The sequence below is a fragment of the Peromyscus maniculatus genome, chromosome X (assembly GCF_049852395.1).
Source record: "Peromyscus maniculatus bairdii isolate BWxNUB_F1_BW_parent chromosome X, HU_Pman_BW_mat_3.1, whole genome shotgun sequence".
NCBI classification, from domain to species: Eukaryota; Metazoa; Chordata; class Mammalia; order Rodentia; family Cricetidae; genus Peromyscus; species Peromyscus maniculatus.
The window spans coordinates 36,189,721-36,209,338 of record NC_134875.1 but is presented as its reverse complement, the minus strand read 5'-3'; the positions used below and the strand labels follow the sequence as shown (position 1 = coordinate 36,209,338).

At 43.5% G+C, this 19,618-nt stretch overlaps 1 protein-coding gene across 1 annotated transcript; it reads right to left on the bottom strand.

Annotated features, from left to right (window-relative positions):
• Positions 1–2,331: 2,331 nt before the first annotated feature.
• On the bottom strand, positions 2,332–18,768 carry LOC143266810 (uncharacterized). Its single transcript, XM_076562085.1, has 5 exons — positions 18,655–18,768; positions 10,972–11,025; positions 7,530–7,934; positions 6,919–6,964; positions 2,332–2,557 (listed from the first exon to the last, which is right to left on the bottom strand). Exons 3-5 carry the CDS (start codon positions 7,925–7,927, stop codon positions 2,462–2,464), a joined length of 540 nt encoding a protein of 179 aa, XP_076418200.1. The 5' UTR covers positions 7,928–7,934; positions 10,972–11,025; positions 18,655–18,768; the 3' UTR covers positions 2,332–2,461.
• Between the last annotated feature and the right edge of the window lie 850 nt (positions 18,769–19,618).

The window sequence follows — 19,618 nt, the reverse complement described above, 5'->3', positions numbered from 1 at the left end:
GTGCTGAAAATGAACCATAAAGAGTATGACTGGGTCCATGATTGCTGTGCCAGCTCTCTATGCCCTTATTCTGGACTTTGCCCCAAGAGATGTGTGTCAGTTTCGAATGTTTTGTCATGGGGTCACGGGAATGGCAGTCGCTGGATAAGGACCATAGATCACAATGAGGTCAGCTTCCCATTTGTATATTGACTACATATACATTCCCCTCTCCTGGTATGTGGAGCTGTGGGTGCTCACTCTGGTCCCACACCAGAACCTGTTTTTAGCAATGGGCCCCTTCCTCATTGTTCATTGATCTCTATGGAGAGAAGCTTCCTCTGCATTTGTTGGGCCCTGATCCACCAGGCTCACTTTGTGTTGCCAGTCATTCTCCAATTCTCAGGACTGTACTAAGAACCTGTTTGCATTCTGTGGTAGTAGACCCCGGGGAGACTTTTTGACTGTCTCCACCTCATACACCCCACCTCTGCCTCCATAGGCATCTCTCTACTGTTCCCCTTCATTCTATGTCCTGCTCATGTCCCTAAATCCAGCATCCACCCTGGTGCTTACAACTCCAGCATCATTGCTTCCAGTCCTGCTTTGAGTAGAAGGATGTTGTCTTGGTCAGGGTTTCTGTTGCTGTGACAAACACCACGAGCAAAATGCAAACTGGGAAAGAACGGGATCATTTGGCTTACTATTCAACATTGCTGTTCATCACTGAAGGAAGTTTGGACAAGAACTCAAACTGGGCAGGATCCTGGAGACAGGAACTGATGTAGAGGCCATGGATGGGTGCTGATTACTGCCTTACTCCCCATGGCTTGCTTAGCCTGTTTTCTTTGTTTGTTTGTTTTTTGTTGTTTTTCAAGACAGGGTTTCTCTGTGTATTTTTGGTGCCTGTCCTGGATCTCGTTCTCTAGATCAGGCTGGCCTCAAACACACAGAGATCTACCAGGCTCTGCCTCCCAAGTGCTAGCCTTAAAGGAGGGCGCCACTACTGCCTGGCCTGCTTTCTTATTGAACCCAACAACACCATCTCAGGGATGGTACCACTCACCATGGGCTGGGCCCTTGCTCACTGATCACTAATTGAGAAAACGCCTTTCAGTTGGATCTCAACTGGGGCTCACTCTCTCTGGTGACTCTAGCTTGTGGCAAGTTGACACAGAAAACCAGCCAGTAAACATGTTATCTGGCCTCTAGACACCCGGCTGTGTGGATCCGTGTCTTTCATCTTTCCCCAATGCCTCTACCATCCACAAACTTCCCTAAATACAAGGATGTACCATTCTATCTGCCCCTCCACTGTCACACCAGACTTCTAGATGTGTGTTCACTGAGTACACAGCCCTGTTTACCCATCTTCTCTATTCCATATTCCAGATTCCCCCTTACCTGTACTCAGTTTCCAAAGAGGCTTTTGACACATGCTGCTGCACCCCTCTTTTTTAGAGTCTGCCACAGCTCACAAGTGGTCACAGCATCAAAATCAGCTCATGTCGTGGCCCCATTCTTACAGGACCCGAAGCTCTACGCCCATGCCATCAACCACCATACTAATGCCCTACACCACCATACTAATGCCCCTTTGATGTGTCTTCCCTGCTGGAACTCAGGCATAAGCCTCTCTATACATTTCCCACACTGCCTCTCCTTCAATTACCCTTGGGCTAACACAGACTTTTTTCCCTGCATGTCCCAAACTCTGTATCCAATGTCTCCCCCTAACCTGGGCTGGTGCATCTACTGAGAAACCTTTGCCTCTCTGGTCTGACCTGAGAGGAATGGGTCAATGTGCATCTTGTGCATAGAGATGGGAGAAGAGAGGAAACTTCCTTCTAGTCAGCATGGGATGGGTTCTTCTGATTCCTTTGAAACAGTAGGACCTGAGGCAGAAGGACTCCTAGTACCATGACTGAGCCATTGAAAGGACGAATAGTGAACAGACCTGGGGGCAGCCTGGGTCATTGCTCACAACCCTCCTCCCATGAATGCTCAGAATGTCCTCTTTGTATATTTGGTGCAGATAAGATTGGACTCCAAAGTACTGGTGGAACTCAGCTCTCTTTGTGAACAGTCTTCTCACTGGCAACTTGCCCTATTCTTGTTTTTATGTATTTGCTCATATATACAGGGTCAATGATTAAGGTGAGGATAGCACAATGTGACAACAGAGAAGACTATGTGTCTGAGTGAGGATCTCTGTGGCTCCTGAGAAACTTGTGATTTGTGGAGTAATAAAGATGACTCAGGGTTTGTCACCTCTCTTTGTCCTTCAAACATGATATTTTCTCAATAATTGACACCCACAACTTAATGCTACCCCAAAAAAGACATGAAATATATTGAATACACATCTCTTTGTTGATGAAAGAATAATGTTTCACAGCCATTATGAACACTGGTCAGTGACACCAGAATATCTTCATTGAGTGCCGGGACAAGATGATGCTTCAGGATTCCTCCAAAAGCTTTACTGCAAGGTATTCTGCCTGTCAGCAGATTCACACTTCAGCATTTGAGACTGCTGAGTTTTCCTGTACTTGGCTCTTCTTCTCTTAAACCACCTCTGCAATAACATGGTAAAAGAGATAGCTTTAGTATATTCAACAGTCAATATCACAACTGGAAAAAAACTCTGTGTAACTGTACATGGCAGTGAGGCTTTAGACTTACCAGAACAATCTCATACATATGGGTTTTTTCTTTAAAATTATTTTGTAGAATATATTTGATCGTTTCCCCTCCTGAACACGTCTCACATTCTCCATACCTCCTAACCCACCCAACTTCATTCTCTCTCTCTCTCTCTCTCTCTCTCTCTCTCTCTCTCTCTCTCTCTCTCTCTCTCTCTCTCTCTCTCCAAAAATAAGATAATGACAAAAAATCAAAACAAACTAAAAGATGACAGAAAAACCAAACAAAAGAAGCAGAAATCCTGCAGAAAACATGGAGTCAACCAGAACTATTCCTGGGTATGGGGCCTGCCCCAGAGTATGGTTGCTATACCCAGTGACACTCCATGCAGAAAACTCATGTTCCCTCTTCAATCAGGTATCAACTGCAAGGAGCTTCTTGGTGAGGGGTGGAACTTTGTGTCCACTTCCCCTTCTCAGTGCTAGAATTTTGTCTGGTTTGAACACTTGCAGGTCTTTTGTCTGAAAGTGAGAGACTTTGTGCCAGGGCAAGACAACAAAAAGCTTCTTCCATTTTGTATTCTTGCTGAGGCCATCTCAGATTTACCAGGAATTTGATCTCCTTGTTGGAAAAACCAGGAAAATTATCCAAATATATTATTCTGTGGACCAGAGGTCAATATGTCCTAGCTACATAATCTTAGGTTCTGATAAACTACCTGCTTGTACAGAACACTCTCTCCAGCTAACCATTTAATTTGGCTTCTACTAAAACTGCTTGTTTCAAAGTACTTTCTCTGCAAAGCCCCCCTGATGCTGCTGAGTGTGATGCCAGGACATTTTCTGTCTTTAAAAACACCATGCTCTGTACTCTCGAGGCTACACCTAGGTCCCTGAATAGTGTGGATGTGATCCCATCCAGCTGGAATAAATACTTTTAATTGGCTATAAATTGTTTGAGTGTCCAACTTTGGTGGGCTATGGGTAAAATTTTGAAGGTATCTCTGAGATCCCAGAGATTGGACCCAGATACTTAGGCTCTTGGGATCCCCAGGAACAGTGAAGAGTGCAGCAGCTGGAGAGGAATCTTAGGGATGTGCTCGGCCTGAGACGGTCCAGGATCCCAAGAAAATCATCACTGTGCCATTGCTGCTGAGCACTATGGAGGCACCCAGTATTGGTCACCACCCAAAAGAGAAACAAACAAAATGGTAAAACAAAAGTCATCCGGTCTGAACACCTCCAGATGTAAGTTTGGTCTGTAAGGGGTACCATCTAGTTAGGACACAAGAGGAGACGTCACACTTGACTATCGATCATGTGTCTAGGATCTGTGAGATGTCACTGGATTGTTGGTCTGCAGGTGTATGAACGTGTGGTGGCCACCCCTATTTGTCATTTGTCTTTTGTATGTGTCTCTCAGTGTGACTGTGTCTCCCTGTGTGTTTCTGTCAGTTCTGTTGACTGAAGAAACAGATCTAAAAGAAAGGGAAAATAAGTCATCTAAGACCACAGCTAGAGCTGCCCCTAGGCAGTGCACAATTTCCTGCAAGCTCATGGGCAATGCTAGGCAGCACTGTGGTGCCCCTGTTTCTGGCAGCAGTTGTGGCTGTGCCTCGTGGCAGCTGGCTCCACTACTGCAATGACTACCTGGGTGCTTCAAAGCCTCATCTGTAATCACCAGTTCCCATGTAATAACCAATGGCTTCCTCTGGTGCAAGACCCCTACCCTTGGCTTAAGACCTGTGTCTTCTCCTTGGAAACCAGAATCCTTTGGACCTAACTGAGTAACTCAGAGAAACCCCAAACTTCTGGCTGTTCCCTCAGTTGGGAGATGGGAATAATTCCCAGAGCCAGGTGCTGGTTGCTCAGAGGAAGGAGAAAATTGAAGGGACTCTAGACTGCTTGAGCATGGCAAACATGGCTCTGGCAGGCCTTATCCATCTCCCCATTCCCTATGCCTTGCTAAAAACTGTTAGCTTACATTCCTAAAGCTAGCCACAAAGGTCTATTCCCTTATTTGTCCATTTCCTTCTCCTGACGCTCACTACCAAGTTTTGCATCAAAGTATTGACGTACAGCAATCAAAATCCTCTTGTGGCTTCCCTAATTAACATGTCCAATCAAAATTAAACACCTTATCCTAATGGGAAGTTTCCCCTTTTACCTTTATAACCTGCCATTTTCCTATGGCCCATGTCTGTCTCATCTCTATCCAGAGACAATCTTTTGTCATCATCCCCCACAAATACCCCCCTCTCCCCTTTTTCCTTCCCCTTCTCCCTCATCCTCTATCTCCTGTCTTTGTCTCTTATTCCCTGCCCTTTGTGTCTCTGGGGCAAATAAATCTCCTTTGTGCTGAGAAGTTGGTCTTGGGGGTCTGGAACCAATACTGGCCCCTTCAGAAGTAATTTCCCAGTCTCCTGTGTGGGGTGTGGTGGCTCAAAGTTAATAGGTTTCAACTTAAGGAAATCACTCAGAAAGTTTACAGTCGCTGACATTGAAGCCAAAGACAAAGAGGGAAAAAAACTTTCCCATGAGGTGATGACTGCCCTTAGGGAACAGACAAGAGAGAAAATGGGAGAAACAGACCAGGAAAAGGGGTTCAGGATTTCACCAGCATCATTTGATGGGGCCCTGAGTGCAGATCCATTGGAGTTTAAGGGGGGAAAATATCCATAAATCCCCCTGCTCCGGTGGGTAGATGGCCTCCTTATAGCTCTGACCACTGATGAGGGATGTGGACAGCTAACAGAAGGCCATTTTGGAGGTCCTTCAAGCCCAGAGGTAGAGAGTCTAAGCCAAGAAGTCTCAAATACCATGTTTTGATGTGCCACCTGTGCTCAGGTAAACTCCAAAGCGATCTGGGCTTAAGGAAGTGGGCCTAGAGAACATTGGGGGTTGGACTTTACTGAAATTTAGCCTACAAATTTGGCTATGATAATTTGTAGACACCTTCCAAGGATGGATGGAAGCATACCTCCTGATTGCAGAGGACTGAGATCAGAGTCAACATCTTCCTAGCTTGTTCCCTAAACCTAAGCTCAGCAACTAAGCTAGTCTCAATCACCCTCAGGACCCACAGTCTCTGTCTCCTGAGCCCAAGCTTATGATGCAGGTGAGCGAACATACCTGCTAAGCTTTTATGTGGGTGCTGAGGATCCAACTCATGTGGGAAGTGCGTTATCCACTGAGCTCTCTCCTCAGCCCCAACCTGAATTTTGACTTCACTATTTTCCCCAGATCATGTCCTCCTTATTAGATTAACTGAAATTAATTCAGTCCGACTCTTTTTTGTTTAATTTTTGTTTGTTTGTTTTTTTCGAGCAGGGTTTCTCTGTGTAGTTTTGGTGCCAGTCCTGGATCTCGCTCTGTAGACCAGGCTGGCCTTGAACTCACAGAGATCCACCTGGCTCTGTCTCCCAAGTGCTGCAATTAACGGCCTGGGCCACCACCTCTTGGCTGTCATATGTGTTTAATTTTAACACAGATTTCCAAAGCTGTCATCCCTAGACCTCTCCAAACACTAATGAGACTATGGCTGGTGGATACAAACAATAATGAGACTTTTACTTTAAAGGACATAACCTAAACACAGCACGGGGGAACATGAAAATTCAGCCTTGCTGTTGTCAACCTCACCTTTCCACAAACTTACAAAGGTGCAGGGCCAACCACGTGGACTTTTAAAGTGTCTTCCCACGTGACTCTTTGCTAAACTAAACACAGGTGAGTTATTGAAAACCTGTGTTTCTTGAAAGAATTCCTCCCTTGTCTCAATTAACTCATGCTTTCAAGTAAATGTATATTTGTTGCAACTGAACCCCTTTTTATCCCTGCTGCTTGCTACAATTAGAGGTCCCCAAGGTCATTTAGAGCCCTACTATGATACTAGATGTAAGTGCCCTGAAAAGACCAGGGTGTCAGGACTTCAGTATTAATCACTGCAGACATACCAGTAAACATTTATGTCGTCCAACATGCATGGCATTATAATATTCAATGCTGTCTATATATCTGATGTCCACACACTGATTATAAGTAGTCTGCCTTTTCAGTTTTTTTTTTTTCAATTAAGAAATCATGTTGCCTCCAGCAATGGGAAAGGACCATAAGCTGTTGGGTGTTCATTCCCTTTTTACCTGTGGAAAACTGTAAGACTCAAAGCTTGGTTGCCATTATAAAACAGACAAGGACACCTCCCACCCATGATCACTTTTCATAATGGCTACAAGAAAATCGACCACAGCCTGAAGCAGGGTGCCCTGCACAAAGACTTTTGAAATGTACTGACCCGCACTCTAGATTCTCCCAGGAACAAGCGCTTTGCAAGGGCCCTCCTGTGGAAATAAGATGAAAAAGAGGAGCTGTTAGAGGAATACAGCATTTCAGCTTGGCAAGATGAAGAGACTTCTGGAGATGGGTCACATACCAACACAAAAATATGTAAAGTTGTTGATCTCTAAAGTATAAAGGCTTTTTATTTATCTCTACTTTACTACAATAAATAAATTAATTAATAAAATAATTAATTAACACATGGGGATATGATATACTAGTAGTGGGATTGCCTAGAAACCACCAGGTCTTGGGTTCAATTCACATTACAAAAGGTGGGGGGGAGCATAAATAAGGAGAGGAGGAAAAGAAATATAAACAAAAAGAAAACTGGATGAGGAATTTAGAGGCACCAATCAGTTTTTAGAATCAATCCATATCAACATTGCATGGAAATATTGACTCTGAACATCACAAAACATCCTTCCCATACCCATCAATGAACCAGGCAAAGACCTCCGTGCCTTGGGGCTCAAAGCAGATAGGGGCCACAGTGTGGAGAACACACCTCCAAATGAGAAGCTGAAAGATGGGAGGTGGGATTGGCTACTGAAACAAGCCACATACCTTGTAGTCTCATCAGGGTACTTAGTTTGTTCAAAAACTTCTTCCAGTTCACTCAGCTGCCTGGGTGTGAGACCCAACTGGATCCGTGGCCTTGTGCGGCGGAACTGTGGAACCCTGGCAGCAGCCAAGTTCTCCTGCTTCTCCAACTGTGGGTGTCCAGACCCTTGGTGGCTCCCATGGCTCTCATCTTTGATGTCATCACCAATATAGTGGATCACATCATCCTTATGGTCTGGGATGCCCTGGTTCTTTAGTTTTTCCGGACCATTTAGAGGACCTTCAAAGTTGCCATTTTCTGCTGCTGGACCAGCCTCTTGTTCAGCCTCAAGGATCACCTCGATCTCGTTTTCATCCAGCTTGTAGAAATTGGGGTCTACATGTTGGAATTGAAGAGCCATGGTGGACCTAAAAGGGAATAAGTAGTGTCACCTCTACAACTGTTCTGTGGATTGAATGGTATTGCAGTGCCTGGGGTTTTTGCAAATTTCATATCTGCCCTTTCTATCCCACAATCCCTACAGGAGATATGTGGTCAATGGGAGTGGCTCTTGGGAGCATTAGCAGAATGTACCCAACTTGGAATCCAACCAAGCCCATCAAAACCTCGAGAAGAAGGGACTTTAGGATTAAGCAAGCTGTTGCAAGTGCACAAGCAAGGACAAGGACAAGAATTTGCATTGAGCACATGGTCCCTGAGTGAACCTCTAGAGAACTTCTAGCCTCTATATATCCCTGTGCACATTGCAGGAACTAGGAATTAAGTGCTCATGGTTATCTCAGTTTGTGTTCGTTCCAAATTTCTGTATGAACACTGAAAACACAGCCAATCACTGTCCTCCATCAGCAGCAATGGCATGTTTATGGAGCCAGGTATGTGCAGCATTCTGGTGGACAAGACACTGCAAGAAGATTGATGTCATCAGTGAAAAAAATTCACATACTCCAGATTGTTGATGAGGAATCTCCATCAGAGTTGTATAATGTCCTGTCCAGTGCTTCTTGTGTCTGCAAATGCTGACACTGCACGGTTAACTGCCCTTTTTTAGTGTCAATAAACCACTTAAGGTTGAGCATGCGTTGGAACAATACCTGGGTTGATTAAACACCATATGTGCATTAAGGAAATGAAAATGAAAGAACGTCAGGCCCAGTTCTTTTCAAGGAGTTAATAGTCTCAAAGAAGTGTTTTCAGTGTACGGAGATGTTGGAAAATATCAAGAGGATCTCATTAAGAAATGTAATCCTTCACCCAGCAACTGATAGAAACAGATGCAAACATTAGGTGGACCTCGGGGAATCCTGTGGAAGAGGTAGAGGAAGGTTTATGGAGTCAGAGGTGCCGAGGAAACCACAAGAAACCCCACAGAATCAACTAATCTGGGCTCATAGGTACTCATAGAGACTGAATCGCCAGGCAGGGAGCTTACATGGGAATGAACTAGGTCCTCTACACATACTTTACAGATGTATAGCTTGATCTTCTTGTGGGGCTTCTACCAGTGGAAGCAGGGGCTGTCTCTGACTCTGTGACCTGCTTTTGGGACCCTTTCCTCCTACTAGATTGCCTTGTCCGGCCTTAACAGGAGAGGAGGTGCCTCGTCTCACTGCAACTTGATAAACCATGGCTGGTGGATACATAAGGGAGGCCTGCCCTTTTCTGAAGAGAAAAGAGGAGGAGTGGATGGAGGGAAGAGGGAAGGTCAGTGGGAAGGTCTGGGAGGAGAGGAGGAAGGGAGGGGAAATGTGATTGGGCTGGGAAAATAACTAATTAATTAATTAATAAAAAAGAAAAACTAGGGTTCAATATTACTTTTAAAACTTAATACTGAATTTACTAAAGTTACAGATTAAGAAACTTAAAAACATAATTCCTTTTTCAAAAGATGATTATTTGTTTGTGTGCACATGCTTGCGGGTGCCTACAAGGAGCACTGGAGGCCCTAAAGCTCAACTTACAGATAGGTGGTTGTGAGGACCTGAGGTGGATGCTGGGAACTGGACTCTGGTCCTCTGAAAGAACAACAAATGTTCTTGACCATTTAGCCATCTTCCAGTCCCTCACACAAATGCAAACTTTTTCTTCCTTCATTTCAGTTGTAGAATGCCAGAGCTTTGTGACATTAGGGCAGCCAGTAAGATTCCTAAGAAAGTTGTAGTGCAAAAAGTTTGACTTGCAAATGTGAAAATCAATGTCCTTAAATGCAAAAGTCTTGTCAAATACCCATAGAGTTGGGAGCTAAGTAGATTTGGAATCCTTTTAATTCCTGAATTTATTTGTTATGTGTGTGTGGACCAGTAAGTACCATGGAGTACAAGCCACAGCACACATTAGGATGTGAGAAGACTACTTGGGAGAATCCATTCTCTCTTTCTACATGTGCATCCCAGGGACCAGGCTCAGGTCATCAGGCTTGACAGCAAAACCCTTAACCCACTGAAACATCACCGAAGACCTGCCTACCCCACACAAAGGTTCTTTTTTATGTACAAGGGGTGTCATCCAGGCAAAGTGCCATAAAAGTATGCCTGCTCAAAATTATCAAACAAAATTTAGAATGCCTTTGGATATTCAGCTTACTGGACTTTGAGTCCTACATACACTAAAAGGGCTCATAAGCCATAACAGTATCCCCCCCCCCCCCCCCGAGAACTCCTCACCCAAGTAAATCCCATCAAATTCCTCCTAAGCATCCTATCAGGAGGAAGAGTATAATATCCCTTCTGAAGAGAATACTGACTTTTCTGAAGTTGTATTACATCCCTTTCAGTGTATTGTGTGTTTTTATAAAGAGTAGTTCTTTGGTTGTTAGCAGGTTTGTGTAGTACAGAATAAGAAGCAGAGCCTCTGAGACTGCCACCTGCTAATGCTAAAAGCTGAGGTTTTCATGGTGATGCTGAACATAAAAAACCCTGATATTTCCATCATGTGAACATCAGCAGTACAGGACACTGTCACCTTCCCTTTCCACTCACTGCTAGGAAGTCCTTTGAGTCTAACCTTCGAGCAGGAAGAGAGGAGGAAAAGAAGTAAGAATGAGGGTAAAAGGAATGGAAAAGGCAGGCTGCTGTGAAGCAAGGTAATGATCAGCAGTGTAAGGTGGCACGTAGATGCCCAGTTCCAAAGCCTGAGCTTTGTGTCTTAGGACCCTCCATGACTGTGTCTAATCCTCAGTTATATTAGCCTCCTTTAGCTGCTTCACCTATTCCTTTTGCCTCCTGGGAACATTTTTCACTCAGCTGCTATTGTGAAACACACTTTTTCTAGAGAAACAACACATATTTACTCACTACAGAAAGGGATCCCCCCACAGACAGAAGTAACAATTGTACCAGTGTCCAACTAGGTTTGCAAATGGATTTTACCAGAGTTACAGGTATATGGGATAGGGGTTGCTTACAGAAGCAGAAATGACTCAAAGTCACCTTTGTCACCAAAGCCTACCTCAGCTTGAGTGATGGCTCTCCAGATCTGGAAACCCGAAGCACACGATAAAGCCTGAGGACAGAAAAACAGATTGTGGTCTTTCCAGCTGGCTCTTAGTCTGAGTCTCTTACATATGGTAGCTCAATTGGTCATTGCTCCTTCTGAGCAGTTCTGCTGGTCTCTTCCAGGCTGCTCCACTGGTCTGAGAAAGACTCTCAGCAGTCTTAACTATTTATACAGCCTTGGGGAGGGCGGAGCCCACTGAATGAAGTCAGTTTCAGAAATTTCCTGAAGGTATTTTGAGTTGTTTACTCCTTTTTCCCTCCTGCCCGGACCTGAGGACTGAACCCAGGGCCTTGTGCTTGCTAGGCAAGCACTCTACCACTGAGCTAAATCTGTGATCCCTGTTTACTCCTTCTTAAGGAGCTTTTCTGTGGAATTGAATGTTTCAATCCAGGAGGAAATTGATATAATAGCAGTAAAAATAATCAATGATAAAAATGTGCACTTGAGCCTGTCATGCTCCTTATTATACCCTCCCAGAGAAGGCACATAATACTTGGAAATTAATATGGCATCATAACTTTCAGCTACATAGTCATATAGTATAGTAGGCCACAAAAGAAACCCTACCATCTTTGTTAAACATATATGTTTCTGACACATTTTGGCTATAACACAGTTTGTTGTTATTCCTGGGCAATAGATCAGTTTATATTTACAAAACAAGACTGTTGAGGGGGCAGAAGAATGATACAGGCATAGGGCTACACCCAGCCAGGTTCATAGCAGGATCCCAGGCCACGGAACACTCAAGCTTGTGGAGAGGACATGCAACAGAGAGCATCAGGCTACACCACAGCTCAGAACACATGTGTCACCTGATACTTGAGAGTGCATGTGCTGGTACTTTGTTGAATACAGGAAATGCTGGCCAAGAATTCAGAATTGCCCAAATGGCTGTGTTTTAGGAATGTTGCTATCAGAACTGTGGTGTAGGGTGAGTGCAATGCCACTGAGTCCATCTGACTTGGCTCAGAGGGAGCAGCCTTCTATAAGATTCTAAACCAGGGCTGGAGAGATGGCTCAGCCGTTAAAGGCTAGGCTCACAACCAAAAAAATAAGATTCTAAACCAGTGGTTTTCAACATTCCTAATGCTTCAAACCTTTACCACAGCTCCTCATGTTGAGGTGCCCCCACACACCATAAAATTCTTTCATTGCTACTTTCTAACTGTAATTTTGCTATTGTTATGAGTGGTAATGGAAATATCTGACATGCAGGATATCTGTTATGCAACCTGAAGCAGGTCACAACCCACAGCTTGAGAACCACTGTTCTAAACAAAGGTGATTGTAGATAGCACAGGGTCTGATGTGGGAAAGAAGTAGTATGGCAGGGTAGGGCAGATGGAGAAGGGAAGGGTTTACAAGGCACACATTAAGTGGTTCAAGTCCAGAGAAAAAAGGATTGAAGATGGCTAGAGAGAGGAGGACAGAAACAGAGAACAGAACCTGGTATATCCAATGAGGTGACTTCCGTATCCCAAATTCGGCAATGAATGTTCAAGTAACCTTCATCAAAATTCTGCCAGAAAGTAGGGGTTCAAGAATAGGGTTCCATTCACATGAGATCTTCTTATGATGTCATATAGCAGAAAGACCCATTTGTTACCATGTAAAACCTTCCAAGCCCACGAAATCTGGGAATAATACCCACACAAGGTAAAGCTAAAAAAAAAGTCTTTGCACCTAGGAGGAGTCTTTTGAAAGGAGCTCAGGACCCTAACCATCATTAGAGTCAGCCTCAGAGTAGACTCAAACCTCGGGAGTTAAGTCTATTCTAACCAGCTTTCATACAAACTGCCTGAAGCAATGCTTCTGCAATATGATTCATAAGTAGATGTCAAGTATATAGGTCAGGAGTGAAGGCTCAACACTGAAGTATGAATACCTGGGGTCCCAGATGAGAGGTCCAGGAGCTCAGGGATGTCAATGTTACAGCTTCACAACTACGAAAGAAAAACATTTACTGAACTCTTCAAAGGGAGACTGTTCCAGGGGAGCTTCCAGACAGGTATAGGGAAAGGAGCTAAGCTCAGATTCAGGTGTGGGCCACAGTCAAGACAACTTGTAGTCAAGTCTCTTCTTGGGCCTAAATACTGACCTACCAGGTCTGTGGCCCTGACTGTGGAGGAGAAAGATAATTTTAGTTACTTCTTCGGGGAATTTAGGGCCAAAACTGAGGTCACTGTCACTAAAATGAAGCCTGGTTGGGACTAGAGAGATGGCTTAGTGGTTAAGAGCACTTGGTGCTCTTGCAAAGGACCTGGGTTCAGATATCATTACCCATATGGTGGCTCACAACTATCCATAACCCCATTTCCAGGGTATCTGATACCCCCTTATATACATACATACAAGCAGGTAAAAGAGTCATACACATAAACTTCAATAAATAAATCTAAGAAAATAAATAAATGGCAGCCTGGGAATGTGGCAATTCCCAGCTTCAGAGCAGAGGGTAGAGTAGTGGATGGAAATCTACTCACATAAATCCTTTGTAGGAAGGTGTAATTCTGGTTGAATAAAGGTAAGACTTTGTCTAAGTCAGGTCAGGGTGCCAAGACTTTTGTTGGGTGTGGGCAAGGATGAGGATGCAGAGCAGACATCTGGAGTGCTAGGCTATGCAGGACAGCTCAACTGACTGAGCAGGAGCTTTGCTAAACGCGGGCCAAGCACACACAAAGTCCTAAGTTCAGAGACTGGGCTCAGCTCAGGAGAGACTGGATGTCAGGCTCCTCCCCTCCATGACCTCAGGGTAGATAGCAGGGGAACAAAAGCATACTACACGGTGAAAAGATAGGGAAATTCCATGAGTCTGAGGTACCAGCCCTGTCTACTTGAGACAGGAGGCATGAGGGAAAGCCGAGGGACCACGACCCTTTGTGAAGGGAGAGGAGAAGCTGAGAATGTAAAGGAGTAAGTTAAAGAAAGGTCTGCACCCCGGAAGGTGTGAAGGAACGCACGGAAAGGGGCACAAGGCAGGCAGGGAGGCAAATGACAAGACTCAGAGCATGGTGTCTGAAGCATGAAATGAGCCAAGGAGTGGAGAATGAGGCCTGAGCACAGCCCTTGCTCAGGCCATTGAGCATGGTGCTTAACTCACAATCACATAGAGACTAGGAATACTTAGAGAAATATTCTCTCAGCTCTGGAATCACAAGGTGAAAGCATGGAAGTCCCAGGGCTTCTGGACTGACCCCGAGAATCAAAGACCCTTTGTCAACACACGCAGGAGTCCCCTAAAACACTAAACTGAATTCAGAGGATTGGTGTAGACCCATGCAGGCCCTGTGTTTGCTGCTACAGTCTCTGAGAGTTCAGAGGAGCTTTGTTCAGTTGATTTGGAGGGACTTGTTCTCTTGGTGTCTTCCATCCCCTCTGGCTATTACACTCTTTCTGCCTCCTCTTCTCTGGGGTTCCCTGAGCCCTGATGGGAGGGATTTGATGGGACATCCTGTTTAGAGCTGAGTATGAGATGCACTGGATTGTTACAGGCAGCTTGATTGGGCTATTTACAGTAATTCAGAAGTCAGAGGCGTCCATGCTGACATAGGCTCTGGAAGCACTGTCCTAGTGCTGAGATTATGCTTTTCAGGGGAAGTAAACTGGAGTTACTTGTACACTGGTTTTGTGAAGTTTAAGTAAAATGATGTCAAACTCTGCAAGTAACTCAATGAACCCTGATGGTTTCCCTGTCCTGTGCCATTGGTGTTATCCCCATTTCATGGTTAAGGAAGCTGTGAACAAGGCATTTCATTCAGGGTCCCAAGATATATGGAGCTCAAGTTTTGGGATTTAGCTAAATAGAGCTGACACTGCCCATCCCATTTTCTTTTTTCTTAGCTGCTTCTTTCTTTGCCTTCTGTTCTCTTCCTCCTCTGAAGTTATAATGCAGAGATCTCCTAGAAATTGTGTGGCAGTCAGCGAGAGAAAAAACTGTCCTCTGAGGCCCAAGTACAAATGTCAAGTGCCAAGGTGGTGGTGCACACCTTTAATCCCAGCACTCGAGAGACAGAGTCAGGTGGGTCTCTGTGAGTTCGAGGCCAGCCTGGGCTACCAAGTGAGTCCCAGGAAAGGCACAAAGCTACACAGAGAAACCCTGTCTTGAAAATCCAAAAAAGAAAAAAATAAACAAACAAAAAACAAATGTCAAGTGCCTTCCATGTCTCCACATCCACCATAAAGACTCCAGCTTCCTGCATTAGCGTGCTGCAGACTCAGGGTCTCTGTCTCTTTATCTATACTGACAAACCCTTGGACACCCAAGTAGTCAACTTTTAGAAACACACAAAATACATTGTAAGGCATATGGGAATCTGTCAGGAAGAGAGTTACTGAGCCTTCCCCACTTTCGACGGTGGTTAACTCAGGCACCTATTATTTTTTCTGAAAAGGTGTCATATGCCTTATTATGTGTCTACACCCACACACATGTACAAATACAAACAAGTGAGCAATACATACACATAAAGAAAAAGAAAAATGAACCTTAAAAAAATTTGAAATGTATGTTTAATCCTGACCCTCCCCAAACTTCCAAGAGCAGGGAAATCCCTAGGGTTGTATTAAGTGTCTGGAGAGAAGAGTAGAAACAAACATTTAGGAAGACTTATGAAATTTTATATGTGATAAAACAATAGGCCAATTTACTCTTTTTCTTGAGACATTTTTTTTTTCTGGGTGATTTGTCCCTTTTCTTGAGATGTCTCATTTGTCCAGTATTCTTCAGATTCCTTAACTGTCATTCTCTTGAAAGACAAAAACAAAATCCCTTCTCTAAGCCTAACTTTGGGGAGGTCCCCTTTTGGCAAGTTACATCTGATTAAATGAAAAGCATTTGTTAGTGATATAAGTTAACTTTAATTGGATGATCATGCTGGTTGATGAACTATCACCTCTTCTAATTAAGAGGTCTCTCTTGTTTAAATCAAACCTTTATTAATTTTGATGGTATCCACTGCATACCTTCTCCTGTAGAAACAAAAGCAAAACCTCGACCTCAATGTAACACATATCCTGGTTCCCATTCTGAGGTCAGCACATCTTTAAAGTACATAGGCTGATTTAACTCAGTAGTTTTTTCTATTATCCAATGTCACTCCACAGCTATTGCTCTATTCTCATTAGCATTGAGAAAATTCAAAGTTAGTAGAGCATTATGCAGTCTATTTCTGGTTTTTTTGTTACCGCTTTCTGTTTATTTAGCATATCCTTTAGAGTTCTGTTTGATCTTTCTATGACTGCTTGGCCTGTAGGATTATGTGGTATGCCTGTAATATGCTTTATATTGTAATAAGCAAAAATCTATTTCATTGTACCAAAGACAGATGCTGGAGCATTGTTAATTTTAATTTGTGCAGGTATACCCATGATGACCATAACTTCCAGCAAATGTGTGATTACAGATTCAGCTTTTTCAGAACTCAAAGCAGTTGCCCATTGAAATTCTGAATAAGCATCAATAGTGTGGTGTATGTAGTTTAATTTTCCAAAATCTACAAAGTGAAACACATCCATCTGCCAGATTTCATTCCTCTGAGTACTCTCTGAGTTACATCCTGCTGGTAGTGGAGTCTGATTTTAAAAAGAATAAGTAGGACATTTCCTATAATTTCCTTGGCTTGTTGCCCAGTTATGGAAAAATCTTTTTTTAAACCTTTACTATTAAAATGATGTTTTTTTTATGAAATTCTGAGACCTTGAGCACATTTCCTATCAATAGGTTATCAAGCTCAACATTACCTTTTGCTAGGGGGCCTGGCAGACCCATATGGAATCAGATGTTAGTTATATGTAAGGGATGTTTCCTGTTCATGATTATATCATAAAACTGAATAAATAACAAAATTTATTCTGACTCATCAGGGGTAAATTCTGCAGTATCAATATGTAATACCACTCTTTCAGCATACTGAAAGTCAGTAACTATGTTGAGAGGTTCCAAAAAATCCATTAATACTATCAGAATAGCATACAATTCTGATTTTGAACCGAATTATAAGGACTTTGAACCACTTACTTAAATTTTCTGAATTGTGACCTGCCTTTCCTTGTTTGTTTGTATCTGTATAAAATGTATAAAACTCCAGATATGGGTATTTCCCATACAATATGAGGCAGAATCTAATCAGTTCTCTTTATAAGCTGAATTGTATCAATTTTGGGATATTTTCTGCTAATCTCTCCCCAAATTTACTGCAAGATTTTTGCCAAGGTTCACTTCCTACCCATAATTTTTCAATGTCATTCTTAGTTGAAGGTACTACAATTTCTGCTGGGTCTCTTCCTGCTAATTGACAAAGTCTCAATTTTCCTTTTAAAATCAAATCAGAGATCTTTTCCACATATGTTTTTCATTTTTTACTCTGTTTATTTGGTAGAAATATCCATCCCAATATAATAGCTTCCCTCTGCATTAAATTCCTGTAGGAGAATGCTTAGAGGGTAAAATAACCAAAATGCAATCAAGCTTTGGATCCACATGATCCACATGTACTTCCTGTACTTTCTTTTCCACCAAGGCCAATTCTCTCTCAGCTTCAGCAAATAATTCTTTTGAACTATTTAAATCTTTGTCACCTTCTAAGGTTTTGAACAAATTATTCAATTCATCCTTTTTTACCCCTCCAACAGTTCATAGATGGGAAATGTTTCCAAATTATTTTTGAAAGTCATTAAGAGTCTGTAATTAATCTTTCTTAATTTGTACCTTTTGGGGTCTAATTTTTGTAGACCTATTTTATATCCTAAAATAAATTAATAGTATCTCCTCTTTGTATGTTTTCTGGAGCAATTTGTAATCCTGAACAAGGCAAAATTTTCTTTACTTTTGGGAATCTGTCAGGAAGGGTGGTACTGACCCTCCCTACTTCCAACAGTGTCTAACTCAGGCACCTATTATTTTTCTGAACGGTATCATATGCCATATGTCACATGCCAAATATTGTTTTGAACACTGCCTGAATATTTATGTATTTAGCCTCAATCCAACAGAATGGACCGCATCAACATGCTCAGTCATAAGAACTGAGGCAACTATTACATATGGAATTTATCAGAGATTATAAAATTATTATAATCTGAGGTAATTATTCCTCAAACAGATCATTTTTCTTTTGAGAGGAGGGAGTGTCTTTTGTTTGGTTTTCGACAGTGTCATTAACTAGAATTATATTCAAACCCAGTCCCAAGATCTTGATGTTGAGCTCGAAGAGCAATGTTAACCAGCATTCAGTGTACTAACAGGGACTCTTGAACTAGCAGCCACTAAGCTGATCATGTCAGCTTAGTTCTAAGCCCATTCTCTGAGCAGCAGTAGTAGGTGGAGGGTGCGGTCCACAGAAATTTTCTACATGTTCACGCAAGGATCCTGTGGTCAGTGTGTGTTCCCACCTTTCTCCCATACTCTATTCCCCAATTATCTTGCAATGCTACACAATTCACCCTTCAGTGTCATCTCTACAACCTAGGAGGCACAGGCAGTGTGCATGCAGGCTAAAACTCATTCTACACGCATGCCCTGGAAGCAAGGTTTAATTTCACACGACCTTTCACAACCCTGTTCACAGTGGCTCCCTCAGTGCCTCATCTTTGGGCCACACCCACCATTTGTGCACCAAAGCAAATACCACCTACCTCAGCAGGAGTTCAGAAAGCCCAGAGCAGTCAGTCAGGGAGGGAAAAGCCTATGGCGCCCATCTGGAGAGGAGCATGTGGACGTCAACCATGAGGAACATGGAGAACTGTGGAGCATGCGCAGAAGGGCTCATTGACGTCATCACCCTTTCCTCAGCCCCTCTCTTGACGCCCCGTCAATAGTAGAGACTGACCGAACAATAGGCCTTGAGTGTGGGCATTCCTGGGGCCCCACTTCTCTCTGTGGCTTCGGCCCACTACTAGTCATGGCCAGCAAGAATGAGAATGGTGAGGAGATAGCTGAGGTCCCCACCTTAGAGGCTGCCTTGGCGATGGTGGGTGGCAACCCTAGTGGAGGTGACGCGGGCTGCGTAATTGACCTAAATAACGGGGGCTGCCAAGTCCGAGAGAGCCAAAACTACTCTGAGGAGAGCAGTAGGGACCCGAACTCCTCTTCCTCAGAGCCTCACCAGGAGGAGCCAAGGCCCTCAGCCGAGCCTGTGATTCCGATTCCGAGGCGCCGTTCCTCATGAAGGCAGCTGCAAACCACATTGCAGTTCACACTGTGGCAGGTGGAGGAAATGGAAAAAATGTTCAAAGAAACCCAGTATCCAGATGCGCTTGCCAAGAATGTGTCTGGCACCAGGAGCTATCCCCAACCTCCCTGTTGTCTCAGGTTGAGGTGTCCTTTTGTTCTTCCAGGCCCTGGTTTCCTATCATCCCTCCCTAAGCCACTGCTGTCTTCTCCCTCGGTGGTGGGTACAGGAGGGTGCCTTGTGTAGGGGTAAAAGTCAGTATTAGCTTGTAGTGTTGACCTGAAACAAGTGTACATAGTCAACACCACGAGTTTCCTGTCATATTTTAATTTCTGTAAAATATAGAAACATGAGTGTAGTGTGCCAAAATACTCACTAGTGTAAAGTTCACCAGTGTTAAGGATTTACACTTTGTTGGGTGACCTCCT

Excerpts from the sequence above, each read along its gene's own strand:
- LOC143266810 (XM_076562085.1), bottom strand. The coding sequence starts at position 7,927 with ATGGCTCTTCAATTCCAACATGTAGACCCCAATTTCTACAAGCTGGAT. Across the intron at positions 6,965-7,529 it reads TACCCTGATGAGACTACAAG|GAGGGCCCTTGCAAAGCGCT; the intron begins GTATGTGGCTTG and ends TTATTTCCACAG. Across the intron at positions 2,558-6,918 it reads TGGGAGAATCTAGAGTGCGG|AGGTGGTTTAAGAGAAGAAG; the intron begins GTCAGTACATTT and ends ATGTTATTGCAG.